Source organism: Denticeps clupeoides, chromosome 16, assembly GCF_900700375.1.
Source record: "Denticeps clupeoides chromosome 16, fDenClu1.1, whole genome shotgun sequence".
NCBI classification, from domain to species: domain Eukaryota; kingdom Metazoa; phylum Chordata; class Actinopteri; order Clupeiformes; family Denticipitidae; genus Denticeps; species Denticeps clupeoides.
Window position 1 is genome coordinate 9,699,381 of NC_041722.1, and position 25,139 is coordinate 9,724,519.

The 25,139-nt window shown below is 44.2% G+C and overlaps 1 protein-coding gene across 2 annotated transcripts in view; it reads right to left on the reverse strand.

Moving 5' to 3' along the window:
• Nucleotides 1-7,175, reverse strand: part of tox3 (TOX high mobility group box family member 3) — a 38,406-nt gene extending 31,231 nt beyond the window's left edge. Inside the window, exon 1 of one of the 2 annotated variants that reach the window (XM_028956539.1) lies at nt 6,390-7,175. In XM_028956539.1, coding sequence (XP_028812372.1) covers nt 6,390-6,491 — 102 coding nt within the window. In that variant the 5' untranslated portion in view covers nt 6,492-7,175. The remainder of the gene's footprint in view (nt 1-6,389) is intronic. The other variant, XM_028956540.1, reaches the window with a different exon arrangement.
• Between the last annotated feature and the right edge of the window lie 17,964 nt (nt 7,176-25,139).

Below are 25,139 nucleotides of genomic sequence, written 5' to 3' on the forward strand. Positions count from 1 at the left end.
ACGAGAGACCGGATTTGGAAAAGTAGAGCGTTTATTAGAGAAAGGGAATGCATGCATGCCATTCGGGAGGTAAACAGAGAGCATTATAATGAGTTTTTTTTTTTTTTTTTTTTTTTTCAGATGAAGTGAAACTCAACATGTAGGAAAACAAACCAAAAAAAATGCTGAAAGCAGCAGCTGCCTCTGCCTTTATGCGACAGATCTAACATTTAATATAATGTAAATTACGGCAAATTCCAGGGACTTTACTCTTATCACCCTAACGCACTTCCATTAAAGATCAAATTAAAATCTGGTAGAGTGTGATGATGCTTTTCCCATTGATTAACGTTTGTGAAGACTATAAAACTTTATAGGGCAAAAATGACTTTAAATGGTGAACTGTTAACACTTCAGCACAACTGCTTTTGCTTTTTAGTTTGTCTTTTTTTTTTTCGACTTGAACCCACTTGGACAAATATGTACATATATGATGAGGGAAGAGCAAGTGAAACCTAATGGCATACGCGACCTCTCAGGCTAATGGCAAACACACATGACTAACCAATTTCCATTCCACTCACTCCAGCTGCTACAGGAGCTCCTCTCTGGTAGGGGAAACCTCACCGAATGGCAGGATGAGGACTGATCAACATGAAACATGAGCGGATTATTAATGACAAAGCCCAATAAATGAGGACCATTTCAGTCCGCCTCATCAATAACAGGGAGACAGTTGAAACACAAAGCAGCACTATTATTGAGAAACACTAAATTGTCGCCGCCATGATTCATTTCAATATGGCCTCTGTTTGAACATTCAAATAGGCCTCGTATTTACCCCCATTATCTTGGCTCTTTGCTCAGCGAGCCTTATGAATATTTGCACACCTGCTGCCATTGTCACTCCCTAAAGGACAACCTGGTGGCCCAGAGCATTATGGGAATGTGTAGCACGGCTACAGCCGACCTAACAAAGACCTAATAGAATAATCAGAGCAGTGCGATTCTCTTTCATCTGGCGCATTATCGCCAGTTGGTCGTTTCGGTACAGAACGTTACCCCGCTAACGAGAGACTCGGATCAGCGTCATGCTCATTTGCAGATGAACGGCAAAACACAATAACTAATGCATGAAATAAAGAAGAGGCTTGTTAAGACTTACGGGTCACAGACACGAAACAAGGTACAAGCCATGCCAGTAACAAGACAAGCATTTTCTGACTCAGGTCCCCCCAAAAACCATGAAATAAAATGAATTACAATAAAATAAAATCCCTAAACTCGCCGAGTGAAGATTCAGTCAAAACTTGATTCTGTTACCTGCGAGCAAGAGTGAGTTTCCATTATCTGCTCGTTCTCTTAATGAAAGCTGTTAAAGCTCCGGTTACATCCTGAAGAGAACAATAAAATTCCACTCTTTCAGGCCATTAAGATTTTTATGAAGGCACAGCCTGCTGCATTGTCATACCCACAATGCACCGGGGCTGGAGACTCACAACAACATGGTTTAACCCTTTTGGGTTAATTATTTCTGAATGTGGCTCATCATTACATTTTGGAGTGATATGCAGAGGTGAACTGTGTTCTTTTATATATATATATATATATATATATATATATATATATATATATATATACACACACACACACACACACACACACACACACACACACACACACACACACACACACACACACACACACACACACACACACACACACACACACACAGTTGAACTGTAAGATCAGGTCAGATGATCTCTCCATCACGAATACTAATGTTTAATTTATAAAGGCAATTCTCATTCTCTGTGTGAGTAAAGGTTGATATCACTGCAGACCCTGCTGCTGTAAGATTGCCTTTTTTTTTTTTTTTTGTCGAGATTCATTTTAAGTCAAATGTTGTGCAAAAGGTCACCGTGACTAAGAAAGCTATTACCGCAGAGCTGTTTTAATTTTTTATTTTTGCCCCCGAAACAGATGAATCAAAAGGCCATTTTTTGACCGTAGATTCAGTAGGGCATGGCGGACATCATGAAAGAGAAACCATGAGCACGTGCACACATCTTCGCCTCGCCGTCTCTCCCAAGTGGCACATTTTTCGTTTGCCTCGTGACCTACACACACGGACGCGCGACAGTTTGTACGTGATTAACGCCGCACTGACTGGGCGATTGTGCGCCCTGATAAATGACTGTAACCCGACCCCAGGTGAGACACTGGCCCCTCGCCCCCGATGCCCCCTCTTATCTTCGGTTCAGATGCAGGCGCCGCGAAAGGCACTTCAACTATGAGCAGCTCGGCACGGGCCGGCGTCAACCGGGCCAACCGGACAGGCGCCGGTCCATTTATGAGCTTTGATCTGGGTAATGGCCTGTGTCATCCCGGGATTAACATATTCAGCACCTCGCAACGACGCTCAAATCGTCTCGCAGGGCGGGACACACACCCACGTCCGCGCCGTACACACGCTACGCACCAACGTCCGGGAGGACTGTGTTACTCTTATCGATGAAACTGGGCCGTGCACAAAAAAAAAACGACCTTGGCCGCGGAAGGCTATAGCGCGAGGCTATCTCTCGCGGCCCAGCCGAGAAATGTGCCTGAGCGGCTGCGGGGGGGGGGGGACGCTAAAGAATGACTCCCGTGTCCTGACAGGACAATCACATTACAGACCCGGTTCAACAAAAGGAGCCGGGCCCACGCTGGGGCGGGCCGATCAATACGGACAGCAGCGAGCGGCACTTCATCCGACTTTACTGTGTTTTTACTGCGTCTCGGCATCGTGACTGTGGGTGAAGGTCCAATTTAGTGGAGTACTGTCAGTCCCGTGAAAGGCGTCCTTTTTAAAAGGTTGACAGTATCTGTTCACTGTCACTGAGCATAACAGCGGCGGCCAGTCCTTCCTTTTTTGGGAGCTCCGAATGCCGAGAGCTTCCACGGCCGAATCCGGACTTGTTTGACAGTTGTCATGGAACTTATCACGATACAGGATGTTCTGGGGCGTGGACAAAACACACAAGCGCCCTGGCATGAGTCAGTCAAAAAAAAAAAAAAAAAAAATCCAAATCCAACAGAGAGAGTCCATCCTGTATAATCCCAACCATCGGTCAAATAAAAAAAAAAACCACACACAACATGGGCATTCGCTGCGACTTGAAGAAGAAAAGGGGTTCTGGTGGGTGGGGGGTACCCCGTTTAAAGCGGCGTTTGAGGGGGTGTAGAACGTGCGTGATGAAACGGCACCAGCTGCGCACACTGTCGACACGGCACACACGGCGCCGTGTTTGAAGAGGACTTTGACCCCTTCGTTCCACCCTCCACCAAAAAAGAGAGAGAGAGAGAGAGAGAGAGAGAGAGAGAGAGAGAAGGGCCGGTGCCGGGGAGCTGGGGGAGGGGTCTCGAGAGAAAAAAAAAAGGGGGGGGGGGGGTTCGTTTTTTTTTTTTTGGTAAAAAAAAAAAGAAGAGAGACTGTAATTGAACGTTTCTGATGTCTCCTCCTCGTTTCCTTTGCTGCTTTGTTAACCATGCCGGGGCGTGAAACAATGGCATCGCAAAAACTCTTCACAACCGGCCCTTTGTCCTCCCTCTCCGAATTCCCCCATGATCACAGCTGCAGACTCTCCGTTTTGACACATTACACCCTCCACAAAAGCCCCCAACAATAAAGAGGAGTGGGTTTTTTTTTTTTTTTTTTTTTAATACCAACATCTCCGCACTGACACCAAACATTTGAGGAAACCAACTTCCTTCACTCATATTAGCTTATTCATTAGCGGTACAAAAGAGTGGAGTTACCGGCGGCAATTTGTCGCATTTTTAACAGGCGCCATCTGCTACGACAAATCGGCAGCGGGGAACACTTCCTGACACAAAGTCCAGCGAGGTTGTCATGGAGAACCTGTTCAACAAAGACAAGCGTCCTCGCGGTTGCATAAGCGAATTCACGGCGGTCAGAGACGGCGCAGTCGTGGGAGCCGGCCGGACGGCCACCTGTAAGACCCCGACCCCACACCACCACCACGGGCCACGCTGAAGATCGGGTGAATCCGGCCTATATCGCTTTGCAGCGCCTGATTAATAAAAAAAAAGAAAGAGAGAGAGAGAGAGAGAGACTGGGCGGCTCTTAAAAGCCTAAAAGCATTCGGACCACCGGCCTGATTGAATCCGGCCCACTATAACACTTCCAGTTAATCTAACAGCGGAGAATAAATGCAGCCGTAAAGGAAGGTCCGAGCTCAAGAGCCTTTTATTTATTTAACGTCCATAAAGTAAAACCAGGGCGGGCAGAGGGAGCGAGAAGGAAAAAAAGAAACACGTCCCCCGTACATCCTTTGATAGTATTTCAGGAAAAAATAAAAAAAAGAAAGAAAAGCAACAGACAGAGAGGTAGAAAATATTCCATTTCAGCCCGGTAATAAAGGCCGGGCTGCAGCGCGTCTGAAGTGAATGTGTGCAAGTATTCCTTCAAGTATTTCAGAAGTGAAGCCATTCTCTTGTAAATTGTCTTGACTACTACCACATGTTCTCTGTATAAACCAAAGAGCCAGTAAAAACCACAGCCATTATCCAGATAAATTGAGTTCTGCTATAATTTAAGACTGCACTCAAGTTTAAAACACACACACACACCAACGCATTTGAACTTTCAATGTTTTATGTCTTTAACTCGCAAAACAAGCCATTAAGTTAGAAGGGCAAACTTTCTTACGAGGATCCTTATCTCACGGTAAGGTCACACGGGGGAGAAGAAAATGAACTTCGCATCCTGGGACACTGGATATTGGGCGTCTCACCGAGGCCGCACTGGAACCCATCTTTCTTTCTTTTTTTTTTTGGCCAAATGGTAACAGTCAGATTTATTCCTCTGGACTCTGGCACCTAATTACGTTTGTGCCAATCATTTTTTTGATTTTCCTGCAGATTTAACAGGAACTTTGATGTTTGGAAGTTTCCCCTGGCTCCCATCGCCGTGACTGTCATTAAAATTAAATGACTTCCTCCTCCAAAACTTTCAAGACGGATTGAATGTTTATGATTTGTCAAACTCTGTCCAGGGGCTAAAAGGGAGGCATTTCACGGGGTCGAACCGAATGAGCCACGTTGAACCCTCTTCATCTGCGCACTTCCTTGCATTTTATTGTGAGTTATGCATTTTATTGTGAGTTATTACATAACTCCACAATACGTGCGCAACTACTCGTGTTACGCGTCTATCTGCTAACTGTAGTCTATACGGGCCAAAATCCAAAGTGCAACGCCAACAGGCCTAACGGAAACGAATAACGTGATTCGAACCAGGGTTTTCAATGGCACATGTACACACGCCTCCCACCCTGGTGTCAGGCCCCTGCACTGTGGGGAGGACATCGGGACGGTGTACAACATAATTACTACGTTAGTCCGGCCACAATGGCATAAACGAGTCAAATGCACGCTGCGTGACATGACTCCGGCTCGGACAGTCCTCTCTTTGTGGAAGCACGAGCCGGTTCGCCGTCACGTTGGGAACAAGGACCTTTTTTTTTTTGTCTTTATCTCCCACATCACTCCAGCGCTGAATCATGTTTACAGGCCGCCGTCGTGGCCTGGGAGCGTAAACACGGGGAATGGTATGTGCTGGGGAGCGGGACAAGTTCGTCCAGGCCGGTGTCAATTCCCCATAATAATGATGAGAGATGGTGAGAAAAAGCCAGAAAAGCTGATTAGTCCAGACAACAAAGACTTCCTGACTGAAGTCACTGAAAAGTCCAACAACCAGAGCTCTGCACCACACCACGTCCGTCCTGATCAGCCAAAATCCCAGCGGCCATGGGTGCGAGTGCCACAAGAAACGTGCACCGTGAACCGAAAAGCGTCCCCTCAAGTTGCGATCTTCACCCAGAGCCGTTTCCTGCGCTGCTGCAGCCCGGAGAAGAGGAGACATCATTGTCTAAATCTCGTTTTTTTTCCGATCAAAAGCACCTCTGTTATTCTCTGGCCGCCTGATAACTGCCATATCGAACAGCTCTTTGTTTGCGAGCTCCCCTCCAACTATCGATTTTAAATGCATAGGCTATGAAAGGCTCTCTTAGATGAAGTGTCATTTTACGATCACATGGGGGGGTGAACTGGACATTTTCTTTATATGCATGTTGATATATATACCCAGACGCGCACGTAATCAGCCCCTTCTTGTCGGTAACAAGTTGCACTGCGTGGTAAATGGGTGGAAGTGCGCTACTCCGGGTTTAACGTGGAGTACACCTGCACGCGCGAGAGACAAACCACGCGAAAAGTTCCGCCACGGAACCGAATGCAATCGGAACATTTAATGCATCCGTAAAGATATCTATGCCTATATATATATGTATTCATTTTCATATATATATTCATTTGGTTCTTCGCAGCTCCGGCGGTCGGCTCACCTTGTTGTAGCTGTAGTAGCCCAGGCAGTGGGAGAAATCCAGGCTCGCCGGGTCTCCGGGAATAACGTTCCCCCCGGCGGACGGGTAAAATCGTACATCCATGTCGGGAAGAAGCGAGCGGCGGCGCAGCCGATCCGAATCCGACCCGCTTTCTGTTTCCACGCGCGATCCGAAAGGCGCTGCAGGATCGGACCGTCGGCCGGGACGGGAGAGGAGAGGGGGGAGGGGGGTGTGGGGGTGCTGTGGAGAAGTTTTTTTGGGGGGGGGGAGGGGGAGGGGGGTTATACTCCTCTGCCCGGTTTCTGGATTCGGCTACTCCGGGTTCGGGGTTCTAGGACCTGGACCGCGCAGAACAGCAGCAACACGAACAACAACAACAACCAAAAAGAAGAAGAAGAAGCCGAAAGAGCCGCTCCACGGTCAGCCCACGGTCGGGATGAGCGATCGCAGTCCACGGAGGAGCGTCTCACACGACTCCCATACTGGAACCAGTGTCCCCCTGTCCGCGCCCGCTCCCGGACGCCTCGGCTACTCGGGAGAAGTTTTCGCTGAATCGCATTTAATTCCCGCACCTTCTCTCTTTTTAAATCACCCTCCGATGGGAACGAGAGCAGCGAAAGGATTTTTTTTTTTTTTTTAAAAATGAGAAAAAGCAGGATAAAAGTTTGCGAGCGACTCCCGTCGAGAGCGCGCCCCGTGCGCTCCTCACGCGTAATGAGGAGGAGAAGCAGGACCACTCCTCCCCGGGCACCGATCGCCACTCCCCATTCAGCCCGGTCCCACACCGTCCTGCGCACGATCTGCGTCTTCAATCCCGCGAACCCTCCGCGGTTTATCGGCTGGGGGTCACGTGTCTCGTCTCCGTCAAATCGGCTGGATTGGGAAAGTGCGCGCGCAGAACGCAGGTGGAATTTGCGTGCGTCGTCCCCCCCCACCCCCTCCCCATCCGCGCTTCCCACGGACGCAACTTTCCTGCAGACCTGTTAACTCTGCTCCTTTCTTCCATCGTTCCATCCGGCGTGTTAAATCGAACACATTTCACGGGCGCAACAGTTGGGTGCGGCCAGAGCAGCACCCCAGTTTACAAGCGAGCGCCCCATTCCACGATGATGTAAAGCTGCAAAAGTGAAGTTATATAAAGTGGTTTTTTTTTTTTGGGTCCTACTCCTGATCGAGGCTACTTTCTCCTCGAAGAAACCCACGCGATAATGATGCTGTTATAATGCTGCTATTACGGCGCGATCTTAACTTCTCTCACAGAACATTTGTTCACAACTTGGAAAAAGCAAAGACAGTCTGCTGGGCCAGCCGGTGCCACCACGACATAATAAAGTTAAATATAATGCGTTTTGCATAGGCATTCTGCTCATGCACGGCCTGTAATTTGGGCCGGAGCGTACGCTTTCCTGGACGCAGAATAGTGACATGGCCTAATTACACAGCGCAGGGTTTTAAAATAAAACACGACGTGTCTTGAAACATCGTTGCTACGGCGCTGCGCTGGAAATCCAGCGTAGTTCGGTGTGTACAGTAGCCGAAAGGGGCTTAAAGAAAAGGGGGCCTGTCCCGCCAGCCAAAACAAACTAAAAAAATCTTTCTGTTCGGGCAACTCGCCGGCCTTCCCTAATGTGACCGCAGGGGGCAGGGGAATTAAAAAGTACAGAGGGCGCATTTACAAACAGTTTACAACGTTGCGAAGCCACAGGGATGCTTTACTGTCGCTGCTTTGTTTGGCCTCCCCGGAGATTTCTCTGGTTACCCCACGGATCGGATTCCGAAGGCATGCGGCTCGGATCCGTGCAGACGAAGGTTCAAAGTCGTCAGCTCAAGATTTTGGACGTTCGGTGCTCGTGCCTTAGATTGATTAGTTCGGTTTACTATTAAACCGGCTGCCGTATGTATTTGCTGTCGCTGGTTTTGAGCAGACTCTGGCACGAGTGGGTGTGAGAGAAGTAAGGTGGCATGAGCACTCGGCACTGTCGGGATCACAGCGTGCATTTTTGCATGTGTACAATCTGAAAGAGGTATAAAAAAGAAAAAGGCAGGCAGGAGCATTCCAACCAGAGCACAGTTGCCAGGCTGGGAGATAAGCGATAATCCGCATTTTGTACTTGCTCCAATGCTCCAGTGCTTTCTTTGTGGTGAACCGCAAGTATATGGTTCATGATTCCATATGGCACTGGATTGTGACGCAAATGGAGCCAACAAATACATTTTGCCATGCTAACCGAAGGCATTTGTGTACAGGCTGCATGTGCTTGCATGATAAAAGAAAATCTCTTACAAACTGCATCAAGAATATGCTATTGTGAATGCAACTATATTTGCTCTCTTTTATTTATATGTTATAGTTTTTTTTATAGTCTATTCATGCTTCTTATTGGACATATTGGATATGATTTGTGCGAATCTGCTGTTTTTTTTATTCTGTTTTTGGTGATTGGATGTTGCCATTCATTCCTGTATTTCATGTTGTTTTTCAGTGTGGCATGGGAGCCGAATTAATTTCCTTTTGTTGGTTTGGTGTCAGAGTAGCGGCCCGATGAATTATGTCTCGCTACCATGTGTCATTTCCTCTCAGCCAGGCAACACTGTCACCATTTGGTAACCTGAAAACAAATTATCCTCCGCTGGCACGGGTTCAAATTCAATTATATTAGCACAGAGTAATTATACGGAGGTAAAAAGAGAATAATAAAATGCAAAATAATTAATTAACCTAATAATCTTTATTTATGCCCCTTTCAGATTAAGGATGTGGTGGCTTCTCCATCGCCGCGCCACTGATGGATCTGTGCATGCCGTGCACCCATGGCTGGTATGTGGGTCCTTGCGCTCTTATCTCTGCCGCCTGTTCTTATTCAGTATCTACCATAAGCTGATAATGTCCCTCATACCTTGATATAAACATTTACTCATTTAGCAGAGGCTTTTATCCCAAGTGACATGAGTGTGTGAGAGTTATTTTTAGCGTATAGATGCGCTCCCGGTGGAATCTGAACCTGCTCTGGCAACCGAGAGCCACATTAGTACCATTAGAAAACAACAGGGTCTGAGCTGCAGTAAATAAACACGGGGAAAATAATAAACACATGATATTTACTCTGTTTATTACAGAATGCAGAAATTATTATATAGCTAGTTCATAGTTAAATAATAAATGCCCCTTAATTGCATGCAAATATATGCATTGTCCATAAATACTCAACCAGTGAAGCGAAAGTTGAAGTCAGCATGGTATCGTACGAGGAAACACATTTTGGAAAAGAGAGAGGCTATAATGAGGCCTGCAACTGTTATGATGTAGGCCATCACTCAAGCAGCCCACTAAGGAGGGGGATGTGCGTCAGCCAGCCATCAGTTCACAGTTCACTTGCGTCCATGATGAAGCTGCATCATGCAGCAGATACAGCCATGGCTAAACCACCAGTCAAGGCATGAAACCTCAGAAGAAAAGGACACTGGGAACTCAACCATAAACCTCCTGTGAAGATGGTGATGGGACCACCAGCCAATAGTCCCCCTGAAAGGTCCTTAGCTATTCACTTGAGGGGATGAAAAAGCCCAACCCCCATGGAGATGCTTGCCTAGTCCATTATGACAGTGAGTAATTCTTTATCCAGACCAATCAGACACCTTTATTTGAGCTGTTTTGAAATGGTTCCATTTTTTTTGCCTTTCTTATGTGGAGAAATGAGCCTCAGGAGGACAAACTAATGGCCTGACTGCATCAGGGATGTGTTTTGATGCTACGTTGCATGCATTCAAACCCTCATCCCAGGCAAACATGACATTTTCCTAAACTGCCTATGTGTTCGCGGGGAAGTCTTGGTGTGTCTCAGTATCTCTCCTGCCTCTCCTGTAGGATATTTGGAGGCGCTGCACGCTGTGTTTGCATTTTATGTGGTGCCCTTGGGGGCCGTTGCCTCTATTACACTACTTGGTAATGATGAGCGAGATTAAAGATTAAAGCCATAACCTTCCCCCTGCCCTCCCCGCACCGCATTGTACATATTTGGCTAATGCAGCCGGTGCTGAATCACAAGATCTGCTCTGCCTTCTGTGTGCAGGAAAGATGATGAGGCCCGAAGATGGTGTTTGTTGTATTTCAACGGCGATAATTTCTTTCAGCGCCGCACAGACGGACTGAATATTTCTTCCTCCCTCAGCTTTTTTTTTTTTTTTTTTTCATTTGACTGGAGCAGTACTACTGCACAGAGTGTGACTGCAGCTAATGAAAAGCTTTATCTTGTGAATGTGACTGCACCTTGTGTTGACTGATGTATTTTTAAAATACCCGTGCATTGAAATATGAAGAGTAAAAACGACACATGATGGAAACGTGCCGCAGGACACGCTGCAGCAACGTCTGTCCAGGCCCCCGAATGTGAGCAATAATATAATCGCACAGCACCTTTCATAAATGTCAACAGGAGGATGAATAATCGCCACGGTGCTCTGAAAAATTTGCAGGATCCTACATTATATTATTCTCAATTAAAACCTGTCCTCCGCAGAATTAGTCATTTTAGTGCTCATAATTCATACCAATTAGCGAGCACCTTCATCACATCTTTCTGGAAGAGGATATTTCAATATCCCATTAAACGATGCAGCGATATGACGGTGATTGACATTCTGTGAAACCCGGAAAGTAATTACATTACATGCTCCAGTGTTTTTTTTTTTTTTCTTCTTCTTCTTCTTCTTCATCTTCCAAACCTGCCTTAATTTCATCTTTCCACGTGCCCTCGGCTATTTTTGTGTACCTGACAGAATCCTGTGTGAGTTTGTTTTTTTCGTGACAGCCCAGAGCATCTGGCTATGCGTGTCTGCGCTGACCTGGATGCCGACCTTGTGCATTGGAAGGCGGTGGCACATTTCCATTGATGACTTTTAATGCCACCTTTCCCAGGGAAGCCTGTTTACAGTGGCACCATTAATTATTCATCTAATATGAGCCAATGGCAGCTCTGAGGTAAGCGTCAAACCCGCGGATTTTAACAAGTTTCTGAAAACACGCCTAATTGTCCGTGAGCCTGTTTGCCACAAAAATGCCAAGCTATGATTCATAAAAAGTATTAAATGGGTCCATAAAGTCCAAATAAAAATACAAATATCTCAACCATGGGTCTATTTTTCATATTTTTCAGTTGTCATATTTAATAGTACACAATAATATAAAGTAATGGGAACAGGGGTTATATTTCCCAACATACCTTGCAATAAGAAATCATCCTGACTTTCTGTTTACAGCCAATTAACTCGTCTCAATATGCAGCGGTATTTATTTTCTCTCAGCCTTATTTTGACACGTTAAATGAGATTATTTTTTGCCGACATCACACCTGTATGACTCTTATTATGCTGTCTGTCAAACACGTTCACAGCGCTGAAACACTGAAACTCTCTCCTACGCCTCACATTTGCGGCGTCTCCCGAAAAGCCCTGTAATTGACATTGAACTGGTCTTCATGTGACCCATCATCAGCGCCCTGTCTGGTCCTGTAACATTTTTTAATGTCCGCGCTGGCTCCCGATTCAGCCGTGGATCGAGCTCTGTGGAGACAGAGTCTCAGCAAAATACGAACAGACAGTTTTGTCCTCTTCCAAATAACAAGTCAAGCGATTCTCTAATGAAGGTTGCTGGGGTGACGGTCTTCATTTCACACATAGAGATTCTTCACTCATGGCGTTAAAATGAATGTGTGACTTGAGAAACTTTGATGGGTCTCGGCTGAAAAGCCAAGCTCTTGTAAAAGTACTAATGGTGATAATAATGCTGACAACTTTTGGCATCTTGGCCCGTTCTTATGATTCGATGTGACTACTCTCTAATGACTGTCGGTGGCCATATTCTGATGGTTATATCATGAGTTTTGATGTGGACTCATAAATATTTATGCACCACAGAGGAGAGAGAGAGAAAAAGGAGTGGAAAAGAAGAAAAAAGAAATCACAATAGCACAGCTTGAGGGCTGTTTGCTGTTTCGCCATGAGCCTTACAAATTGCTCATTGGTTATACAAGCTTGCTGGATCGCTCCTATTGGTGGGATTCTTGCACAGTTTAAGGACAGGAAGGGCCCTGCGCCCGTCCATTGTTGACCACTCAAGATTGCAGCCATGAGGTGTACGCCTTTCATGGGCCACCACAATGGCCACTGCCAGTTGTAGTACAACAGATCCAGTCCCAGGGCGTCATGGAAATATCATCTGATAACACAGGAAATGTGACATGGAAACTGTAAAGTGAAACAGAGAGCATTAACAGTGGGGAATGGGAAAAGGTGTCATAAACAGAGGGAAATGGCTCAGTGTTTGCCTACATTATTATCGGCCATTGAGAGGCAGACGCTGACTTGTTTGCTGCGCAAGACATTATGCATAAGACCGTTTTATCTACAATGGAATCTTGGCTTGGAGGTGTTCAAATACATTAACCAGAGCCTGAAAATGGCGCTGGGCCCTTGGCTGTCACCTGCTGGATTAAATAGCAACAGGAGTGTAAAACAGATTTTAAATGTGTCACGCATTGATGCAGATGGGTACAGAGGGGGGGACAAATCAAACGTCCATCAAATGTCCTACTAGCTAATCACACTGAGAGCAAGGCATGTAGTGCAAGGCATGTAGAGAACCCACAAATAGCTACTGATTGTGAGTCGCTCTGGATAAGGGCGTAAATGTAAATTGTCACATGACCTGGCATATAATTGTTCGAATCAAGCATAGGTCTGGAGAGCCGGTGATTGTTGGAGATGGTAATAATAACAGCAATGTAGTTTTCACAGACACATGTGGTCAGAGGAGTTGCCATGGTTCCCCGTGTGCCATAATAAGCTGTGTGAGAAAGGACCTGGGAGGCGGGCCAGTTTACACAGAGGAGGGGAAAGTGGCACCAGGCCAGGGTCCTGCCATCCTGTCCCCTTGATGGCCATGTCCTCCGGTGCAGGGACAGGCACAGATGCGTTCAGCTCGGCAGTCCCTGGATCTTCAGTTTCATTCCTACTGTTTACCTTGTTGGTGCTCCATTATCTTAATCAATATAATTACAAAGCTTCAAACCAATCTAGTGGTTTCTTGTTTGAAATATTGAATCTGAATTTGCAAAATACAATGTGTTATGTGTACATGATGCAAACCTGGCAACAAACGTCTCATGCTGTTCATTTGAATTAAAAAAACTTTTCCACTGTCCCAGTTACAGTCTCTTATTTTCACTTTGTGGTTAGCCTTTAAGTTCAAATTTTAAAGCTGCTATTCTTGAACACAAACTCAGCGTCCCACAGCCTTTTTTTTTCATGATGCTTCCTGTGTAACTGTAAAACTCAATCAGCGCAGTCAGGTCTCCCCACAATCCGCTGCCTTTCCTCAGAATTCCAGGTTTCTTGCACAGGCAAGAGCCTCCAAGCTATTTGCTACAATGGTGTAAGATTCAACAGACTGGAAAAGAGTGCGAGCGCCGGAGAGGGAAGTGGAAGGCAGAAGTAAGAGACGCACCTCTCTTTCGCCTTCCTCTGCAGATGCCCAATTTACTCACAAGCCCAGTTCGGCTTATTGGAAGTGATAACAATGCAGAGGGGGAGCTTTCCATCGCCACACACAGACACATGTTTCTCTGAGGCTGACATAATTGCCATTCTTTCTGCCGTTTCTATCTGGGCAACATAAATCCGTGTTGCCGGGTGCTGTCAGAGCTGTCTGGGTTCTCGGAGCAAAACCTGGCTCGTAGCACGGCCCTCTGTGAAGTGCTGGAGCAAACTGCGAGACACCGCTGGGGATGAGAGAGGGGAGATCACACGACGCGGCGACACAGGAGACGCAATCCACCCCTTTATGCCATGCGTCAGGAAGCGGCTTTTGGGAAAAAGAAATACAGACTTTAGTGGCAAAGCCCCAAATGGTGTGACAGTAGCAGATGGATTATCTGTATTATGTGTAATGCTCCATCACTAACCTGGAGCATTCGAGAAATTAGGCTGCTTAAACAGTACGAGGGTGGGAGTGGTCATAAACACAGTCAACAGCGTGAGTAAATAGGATTTCCGGACCAAACTCTTCATGGAAGAGAAGCGCTACAAGGGGCAGTGGAGGCCTAGCGGTTCAGGAAGCGGCCCCGTAATCAGAAGGTTGCCGGTTCGAATCCCAATCCGCCAAGGTGCCACTGAGCAAAGCACCGTCCCCACACACTGCTCCCTGGGCGCCTGTCATGGCTGCCCACTGCTCACCAAGGGTGATGGTTAAAAGCAGAGGACACATTCTGTTGTGTGCACCGTGTGCTGTGCTGTGAATTACAATCACTTCAATTTCACAACGGACGTAGCATGTGGAGCACGTTCGCTAGTGTTGCATCAGCTAGGTCCGCAGGACGTACAGATAAATAAGTTGACAGTTTATGTATATCTTAAAGAGGAGAAAATAGCTACACTTTTGTCAGTGTGTCATTATTTCTGTCACGCAGCAGACAAAATGGAATCATATTTAAAATGGGAGCAGCACGCTGCGTTGATTGACTGCTGTCACGCACCCTACATCCTCATTATAGATGATTTAAACCCCTTCCTGTCAATATGTCACACACGCAAAGTAGTGCAAGCACTGTTGCTAGATGTCTTTGCTAGAACCATGCACAGAACAATGCAATTATTCACCTGCTGAAACTATGAACTGTGAATTGTTTTATTCTCAACAAGCAACGTCATATTCTAAAGCTCCTAATCAGGCAACGCTGAGCGCTAGTCTCCTCTGAATACCTGTCCCCCTAATAAAACGCAGTCTCTGGATATCACGAACGTGAGGACAAATCTCAGGACATCTGCCACCAAACTAAGTGAGCACACAACTGAACATGTCCAATGCGTCACGTCTTGAAAGGAAATCGTGTTCATGCTTTCCGTCTCCTTTAGAGTTTAATTGGATAAGAAACACAAACTCTTTTTTTTTTTTTTTGAAACTTTAGAAAAGGGAGAGGGATGAAAAAAAAAAAAGATGTTGGAGGGGAGAGGCAATATTTCACTGAGTGAAATAGGTGCAGGCAATCTGCTTTAAGAGTGGAGAAGGCAGCAGTGTTTTATAATGGAAGAAATTCAATGTGACATGTCGAGAATGAATTGCTCAGTCAACCAGAAATATCCCTTGTTCTAATGGCTTGGGACATTCAGTGGCGTGTTCTCTCTGCCTCTCCCTCCATCTCTGCCTCATGTAAACAATAGCGACGGCCATAAGTTATGATAACGCTGCACGTTCTTCTGCACGGCTAAACAAATGCGGCAAACAAAGCATGTAAACAAATCATGGCAAAATGGCGGGAAAAAAGGGTTGGGAAATTAAGAGAAAGCTGACGAACAATTTACAGAGACAAGGTAAGAGGGACGTTTGGATCTGCTCCCTAAAAAGGTGAAATTAGTGGTAAAATGTGCCGAGGTTCTGTGAAACAGCATGATGGATTTGAGCTGTTGGACCGTGCAAGAGTGATCATTACTCACACACGCAACACGGATACGTATGAAAAGGAAATTTGAATTTTCATCTGATATTACGATTGGGTTTTAAATCACATGTAACCCATCTGTTATACAAAAATGATATTATATCTTTCTTCTTCTTTTATTTTTTGCCTCTCCCCTGCGCCGTCTCAATAGCACACGACAGTCATTCTGAATAGTGTAATCAAGCATTGGAAATTGCAGTCTATCATGCAGGAATAAAAAGCAAAATTGGAGTTGGGGGGGGGGGGGGGGGGGGGGAATTGTATGCAGAGCTGACAGATCCATTGTTGCTTTATTTTGTGGGTGCTGACACACACACACACACACACACACACACACAAAGGTTCTTGGAGTGTCGATTCTATTCCCTCATCAGCAGGTTTGTGGGGGACGACACAGCACATAATCTGCCCTGGGGCCGGTTCAGCTCACAGTCAAGGGGGAAGGAGTGTGTGTGGGGGGGGGGATTGGAATTGGTGAGGATGAATACTACAGAGCTCCATATTCATATACACCATCTAAATGTGTGCTCTGGAACCTGCTCTGTAGGACAATGTCCTAGAAAAATGAATGCATCATTTGAGAAAATGACCAATTGCATTCTGACTACTATTCCCAGAGTCACATGACAACCAATTATTAAAATACTGATCAAGCATTATCTACATAATAAAAAATGCATGATAAGATATAGTTAATATCCTAATCAGTGGAGGAAGTTCTTTTGCCATTGGTCAAAAGCACTGTTTACTTAAATCGCCGTGTGTCATACGCAGCAGCACTAACTGTGGTGATGCATTAGCCGGGAGTATAATGTTTGGTAAATCCAGAGAAAAGAGACTCCCTCTGTGTAGTGCTGTTCAGCACAATGTTTAGACACTACACCATTAGTCAAATTTCTCCCGCTTAAGGGAAGGAAGAAGAAGAGAGTGGAAAAGAAAAAAAAAACGCATGCATAAATTCTACACATTTGTTCCCATGGCAACCATTCACCATGTCATTCACATGTCAGGCTGTATCAGGCGCGATGGAGTCCATTGTCTGTGGCCTGACAGGTCTCTCTCTGTACCAGTGTGGCTCCCTCCAGCATATTCACAGCCACCCTGTTTCCCACTGGCTGGGAGGCAGGTCGCTCACTGCTTCCTTAGTTCCCTTTTAACACACATTCAGTTGGTTTTCAGTGCCAATCACACAACAAATGACTGAAATTTGGGGCAAAAAGAAAGAGAGAGAGACAGAGAACAAGAGAAAGGGCAAGGGAGGCATGATTATTTTCCTTTTCCTCTCTTTTTTAAAGAAAAAAGGGGGATTAGTGGGGCAGTCCTTTCAGATCAAATCTCTGTGATTTCTGCTTTATTTAGATGGAGAGATTAAGCGTGGGGTGGGTGGATTTACTCGCAGAGTCAAATATGAGGTTTGTGAACATGCAGCCATTTTGCCAAATGATAACTGACACCTCATATTTAAAAATATAACATCTTTCCTTACTCATTACACATTCTTCCATCTACAATTTTGCATTTGGCAGCAACTATGTGGACGTTACACTGAAGGCATAGTTTTGGGAACAGGGACCGCATGGACTTTAATGTACCCTTCTTTTATAATACACGATAAGGCTCCAAAAATGTTTCCCACGGTGTGGTATCATGAGAAAGCAACTGACCAAATAAAACTTTAAACATCTTCGAAATGGTGTCTGAGCCAAGTCAGCCAGTTTTTGCTTCTACCTGGAAACTTCTGAAAAGCCTGCATGAGTCTTTCTGTGCGCCGAAGAGTCTGGGATTTCCCTGCTGTTGTGCACCCTGCTTTAACAGATCGCTGATCTGGGACCGTGACCTACCTAGGTTAACCATGGCATTCCCCTGGTGGTAGAAACGTTCCGAATTTCCTCACGCTTTTGGTGAGACAGGAGTATAACTAGTGCAGCGTTCCATTTGCGGTTGAACTTACCAACACGTTGCACACCAAGGCCAACATCTCAGCCACAACCAAAGAAATCCTGCAGTTGAAGCAGAACAGGAAGTGCTTGCTATTATTCACATATCCCACGATTACGCATGGCCATCACCACACAGCAAAATGCAGCACATTTTCATGCTTTGGTATAATTAGCGTTGTGCAACTGAAAGGCAACCAATATTAAATGAACATGAATAATTAAATAATTGCAGTGACTTTATAGATTATCTATTTTAAGAATAACAGTTTAATGCAAGAATGTTTATGCAGTTTATTCCCCACTTTACAGAGCGTCAGCCCAGCAAGAGGCCTGTAGAAGCTGCTCAGCCTGGTCCAATGGATCAGAGTCCAATCAATACACATCAGCGAGGAGAATATATATGATCATGAACATGTGAATAAATCTGGCCCGTTGTCAATTCTGGGGTTTCTATTTGATTTAGCCCTTGACAGGTCTTAATTAAATGGAGACATACATAATCCTGTGACGCGGGAGTTGAGTTGAGGGAACGGCATACTCTAACATTTCATAATCATAAGATCTCATGAAAGAAACCCGTCTGCCATGATTGTTGCCTTAAACACTCAGATCAATGGCACGGCCATGAAACATGTAATCCTCCCATCCTGACCGTAAGGAAGTGGAACCGTAAGAAAAACTAACCGCAATCCTTCACCCCCTCGAAACCAAGCGCGCAAGGACAACCCTTTACCCTCCCCTTTTTTTCTATGACTTTGCGGAGAGCTGTGCTGTAGTTATATCTCTCAAATGAAAATCCTGATGGATTAACTAGAGAGGGAGAGGGAAGGAGGGAGAGAGAGAGAGTGTGTGTGTGTGTGTGTGTGTGTGTGTTTTCCTCCACAGCACTGGCTCAAAGCTATTCAAACAACACCGAAAATGATTAACTCAGCAGAGCAGCCGGGGAGCAGTATAAATGAGAACTTTATTTTGGCATATTAAAAATTGAAACAGAACAGCACAGTTATATAATAATACACACGCACGTATCCATGGAAATGTACCGTAATTGATGGGCTGCTGCATCGGCAGCCCCTCGCATGCATCGGGGAGAGGAATTCAATCAAAAATTCCCTTTTATATTCAACATCTGTTATACAACTTGTACCAATGAATCCTCTGCATACTTTTCGCTGGTTAACAAGACACTATGAGTAATGTGCCTTTCCGTCTTAATGGAGGCTCAGAAGCCCCCTCTACGTCTTGCCCTAGTTGTCTAGATGCATGCGATATATTAGGCAGCAAAAGTTTTAAGCCTTGGCCTCTCACATAAGATAGGGTGTGAATGAGCAGAAAGCTAAACGTTGTTGCAACTTAAGCAGTAAATTGTGTTTTTTGTTGATTAATAAAGGTTTGAATCACTCACACCCGCAGGTTCACCACTGAACTAGTTCCTGAAAAAAAGAGCTTTTCCAGGGAAGGGGATTTTCTTGCAAGTTAGCACATGAGAATACATTCAAATAAATCAATGGTGCTCTTTAACCCCCAGGCCCTTTGATGGGAGTGTGAGAAATGGCCGGTGACGGTGTTTAAGTTACAGTTGGTTAACGTGTCCCCGGTGCCGGAGATGGGTGTAGGAGGCAGGGCCTAAAGAGACACAAGGCTGCCGCCCCGCCTCTGCGCACAGCCAGTTGCCAAAGCTAATGAGGCATTAACCTAAGGTGTGGGATGTGGCCCTTTTTTAAAACGATGGGGTCAGCGTGACACAATGAAGATGACAATAAAGATCCAGGGAGCTGCTGGCTAAATAGCCATTTTCCCTAAACTGTGTGGTCAGCATGGCCTTCAGAAAGCGCGAACATTCACAGAATTTCTATGGTGAAAAATGTGAAAGGGGCTGTGAAAGCTTTTGTTTTGGGTCAGACTTTCTCCCTCCTTTTAATGTAGTTCAGCCCACTAACCTGCTGTCTCTAGCATTAAAGGACAATAGGAGTAGTGCCATTAAAATCTACATTTCTGCAGCGGTTTTAATAACACAGATTATACAACATGTAATACAAGTGTAGTAAATATTTCTATTCGTTTTGTTCGCAAAATGTCTATAGCTTCTGACTTCCAGCATCTACTTAGCGCATCCTTTTAACATGTTATTCTTGCTCGTATATTTTCTCTTCTATCTTCTGTTTCAGTAGGACACAGAGCTATCATTCCCACAGAATGTGCTTCTACTGCCTCAGGAAAATGACTGACAATTGTGATCACTGCAGTGTCAGATAGAGGGAACACACAGATCTTCTGGCTGGCTGGGTGCAGTAGAAATTGTTACATCCCTCACTACTGCAATTCACTGCTAAAAACACCATCAATGGTGTTTTATTTCCCCACATCATGACACGTACCCATAGAGATCTGCAGACACACAAAATGCTACCCTGATGCTAACAACACATTGTATGATTACGATCTTAAATCAATCAGAATCTAGTTGAATAACTATGTCCCTGTTTGAATAAATGCTGGATTCATGAGCAATTTTCTCTCTGCACACAAGATAGCTGTTTACCTAACAGCAAGTGCAGATTATGTTCTAATGCTTAATGAGGTCTTAATGCTTAATCGTTCGTCTCTTTTCCACACTTTATTTTTGGTAAAGATTATGTTGTATTATATTGAACTATAATATCTAATATTTTCACATTTTAGCATACTACAGAATCAATAATGTTCTAAATTGAGCTTGATAACAAAATATACAAAGAAATGTCCATATACATACTGGGGGAACTGGTAACAGAAGGGTTAAACCTGCCCTTGTTGTAATGATTTCTATTGGCTCAGAGACAGAATCTCATCAAACCCCCAAATGGCATTAAGCTCCAATTGGCAATTCCTTTATAGTTTACTGCTGAAAAGAAAAATTGATCGGGAAGCCAGTTAATTTTCTGAGCTAATGCACATTTATTAAAACAGATCGATAATCAAACAGCTCTACTGATTATGTCATGGGCATCAAACGGTAATGCTTTTGAAAATGATTCCTTTGAGTCGAAGTGGATATGCATGTCATCTCTTGGCATACAGCACACTTTATTCCACAGCAGTCACTTTGAACCCTTTGTTTTCATGTCTGGGCATTTTTCATTGATTTGAACATGAATGATCATTTTGCATTTGGTGATGCAAATGTGCGGCCAAACTAATATCATCTCATTTGAAGTGCACAAGAGATCAGATGGAGCCAGACACCAAAGGAAAGACTTTTGTCAAACATTAGAAAAAGGACATTTTTTTCTCCTCTTTCCCCCTCCAAAAGAGGTTTCTCTGAGCTTTTGTCATCTGAGCATTGTCCCAGACTCCAATTCTGCACATCAGTATTGGTCTTGAACAGTGATCAAAGACCAAGCCACTTCAACCAGCAGATATTGAACACTTTTCATACAAAGGTCTGCCAAATGGTGTTGCTATGGCAACGTGCATCCCATAAACAGGAACATGTTGAGGTCTTTGTTCCCATGTGGAGAGCCAGAACATTTTAAATGTGGACATGCTCAAACTCTAGGGCTTTAGAAATGAAGCATATGTTTGATTGCCTGTGTCATTAATTAGTTCGATATCTCAAGAAAGGACAGATTTACCTTGTTAAAATAAGCACGACAATAAGACGTGCTCTTTTATTTTTCTGTGCGGAGGGTGTTCAGAAAGAGGCAGGGATTGATCCATTCTTCCACTTTAATAATTGACTGGTGATTCACATCTACTTCGGAGGAGTACACTGTAATTGAGATGTAGGTAGAACGTTGCACATCTGTGTATGTATGTGAGACCGTTGCATTTAAAAAAACTCTATTTCAAGAATAGGTTTGAATTTGTACAGGTTAAAAGGTGTCATTTAATGAACTGTTTTGGATTTAGTGTGCCTAAATAAAAAAGGGTGTCTAAATTCTGCAACATCCAATGAAGGCATATTCAAGCATATTCCTTTATTTAATGATGGAAGTAAATAAAACTGGTTAAAAATCACCCTGTCATGTCCTACACTAATACATTTTGTCAGTTGTTTTTTTTTCTGTTTAATCTGTGACCTATCTGTTGTACTAGGAGCAGTATTGTCTATTATATACAGTATATGTTGCCAACACAAAACGAATGCCTGCAGAAACATGATTTTCTTACAGGCTGAAGAGATGGTTTAGTCAATTCCACTGCATTTTCCTTCTGTAAATAGGGCACCTATGGAGCCCTGAATGAACCTAAGGGAACAAACATTTCCTCTGATGTCCTTTGTTCCCTTGGCAACACTCAAGATTCATGGATGAAAAGAAGCGTCTGACAACACATGTATCAGAGGTGCCATGTGCTACTCTCTGCCCTCTCAATTTGATTCAGGAGACTGTGCCATAGCGGTGACCTACCTATAAATCAGGTAATTGACAGCATGCAATTGGGGAAAAAGCAAAGGGAAAAAAACAACAGCAATATGCAAGCCTTCTAAATTAGAGATTTTTTAGAGAGCTGAAAATGATGCTGCACCAGTGAAGTCGGCTTCAATTTTGCATGAATCAATTTCAGTAACCCCAGGTTCTGCAGCTGACTCCCAATGAATCTGATACTACAGCTCTGTTTTATCTCACTAAGCCACAGCAGGGCCGGGGTCGGTCTGTTCTATATATACTCTAGACCAGTTGACTTCTGCATCATAGGCATGTCACTGTGTGTTAAGCAAACGTCGATTGATTAATTATTAACATCAAAAAGGGTTTCATGTTGCAATATGTTAACAAATACTTCCTGTACTGTAGTGCCATCCATCTAACAGAACAGCAAGCAGATATATCTCAGATGTTTTATAGTAGACTGGAATTACTGTTATAATCCTGAAACGAAACAGATGGATTCAGAAATGCATTTTGAAACGGCACACAAAGAGCTTGCTGTCTGTTTCATCACGGCATCCTGACTCCAACATAGCAGACAGTGGCATTGTGAGGGTCCTCCAGAGATAAACAGTGGTGCCCTTGTCATTTGTATGTCACTGACTCAAACCCATGTCGTCTCCCCGCGAGGAAACAAAAACCCACAGAACGGTAACTTAGCTCTTTCATTTTCAGGGAAATATAATACAGGTCTGGCCTACACCATTCTAACTGAGAGGATGTATAGTGGGACTGAATCCTTTCTCCCACGGACCTGTTAGTTCTTGCAAGAGACATAGTGGGTCAGACATGTTGATTGTAGTTTTCATTTATTGTAATATGGCCAGTTCAAATTTAAACCCAATTTATTGCACCAAATTGATCCAGTGCATAATCATGAGGTCAAAACTGGCTTTGGTGGGTTGGCTGGTTCCTGCGAGGATCTCTTGTGTCAATATTGTGGACAATTAAAATATGGAAACATCTTGGACCACAGATAAATATCTCTATTTCCACGATGCCAGGGACGTTTTTAAAGATTCTGGTTTATTACAACACACCGGTCAATAATAAGGAGAGTTAGGCAACCATCAAAAGAAAAAAGTCTCTCTGGTCACTTTGTGCTTTGACTTTAGATCGGATTCTCTAAAGAGTACTGTCGCTGTTCACTCCAAAATAATAACAACACTTTCTGTAATAATGATTTTATTCCGTAACATGGGGACCACACGTAGATTGGTGCAGCTTTGTTTCTGCGCTGTTTTTGATCATAGTACGTTTTCTATGCATGCCTTGCTGTCGCCTCTCAGAGGACCCTGCTGCGGTTTTGTAGAAGCCTTACAGCTTATGACACATTGAAATCCCAGAGACCTTTTAACCCATCGAGACATGTAGCTCTGTGTCTGGCAATAGCAACCTGTCATTACTTTTGATGGAGTAGAAAGCAATTTTGATAATGAACAAAATTAAACTGGTAATTATACATAGTAGAATTGGTGAAAACATTCGATTAACTTTCCATAAACATGTGCAAATCAGAATCTTCGCATTTTAGAAATGGATTTTTAATTAAGATAACGTGGTTTTATGAGTGTTTTTTTTTTATAAATAGGTTTATTGGTTGAAATTTCTGAGACTAATTTAAGGATGTTCTTCTTGATGATATGTTTTATATATTTTCTGTTATGTTTAGCAGGAGCTCTGGAAAAGCATGCTTCTTGAACAACATAACAGGAATGGGTGTAGAAATTAATCACACCCTTACCACTAGCACCCCAATAATAAAGGGGCATTCCACTTTGAATAGGAAATTAGAACAAAGCCACTGACAGATACAATGTGTTCTTGGCACAACATCCTCCTTCACTCTGTCAACCTTGACTGTGGAAAAAAGCAATTTATTTTACATTGCTTAGATAATGAATTATAGATGTTATCCCATGTTTCCAAATTGTCATGCTTTTAAAATGCATTCTGCGGCAAAGAAAGGAATCTACTTCATTAGCTTTGAAGTTCAGACCTAGTAATTGAAATCCATTAAGAAGATGTAAAATGAATCTGATGGTAAATATAAGTGAATTTCATGGACGCAAGAGCAGGTTCTTGCACCAAATGTAAATTCATCTCTGACAGGGACAAAATGTGTGTGTGCACGTGTGAATGTGTGCGCGTGTGTGTGTATGTGTTCACGCGTGCATGTGTGTCTATGGAGAGGGGGCTGAGTGCAGTAATATCCATTAGATTTATTGTGCTGCAATTCCCAGTCCCTCCAGTTTCGCCTGAGGGGGACTATATTACATTTCATCACAGTTTCATTTTCTCCTGCAGATGAGGGATGGGAGTGCCGTCGCAGTAATGTAGCATGTATGCGTTAAATCTCATCTCTAATAAAATCAAACACATCACAAAACTCGCAGCATTCTTGCTACGGGGCCCGGGTAAAATGAAGCACCATCTGTTATCACATCAAGACTGCCTTATTAGAACATAAAAATCAAACAGACAGCAGTGCGAGAATAAGGATAATGAATACGGGAGGAAATGGAATGTGATCAGCGGATAGGGGCGAATGGTGGTCTGCCTCGCAGGTCGGCTCCTGCCACGCCCTGCCGCGCTCTCCAGCATGGAGGAGCCATTTTATACAACATGTCATGCTGACGGATTTCAGCCAAGATAACAAACAGGGGTTTACGGCGAGGAGAGGAACACTGATCCCTGTCATTTGGAATTATATACATGGAGTGACTGGAGACACTTCTACATTGAGACAATAACCTTCAGCAGAAGATCCGTTGCAGCAGTTTGAGCCCTGTGACAGAACATCTTTCCCTGTTCAACGCAGTAACAATAACAACAACTATAATAATAACCAACATCCACTGTTCAAGTCATCAAATCCCCCCCCCGGCGACTAGAAGATTTTCTTCC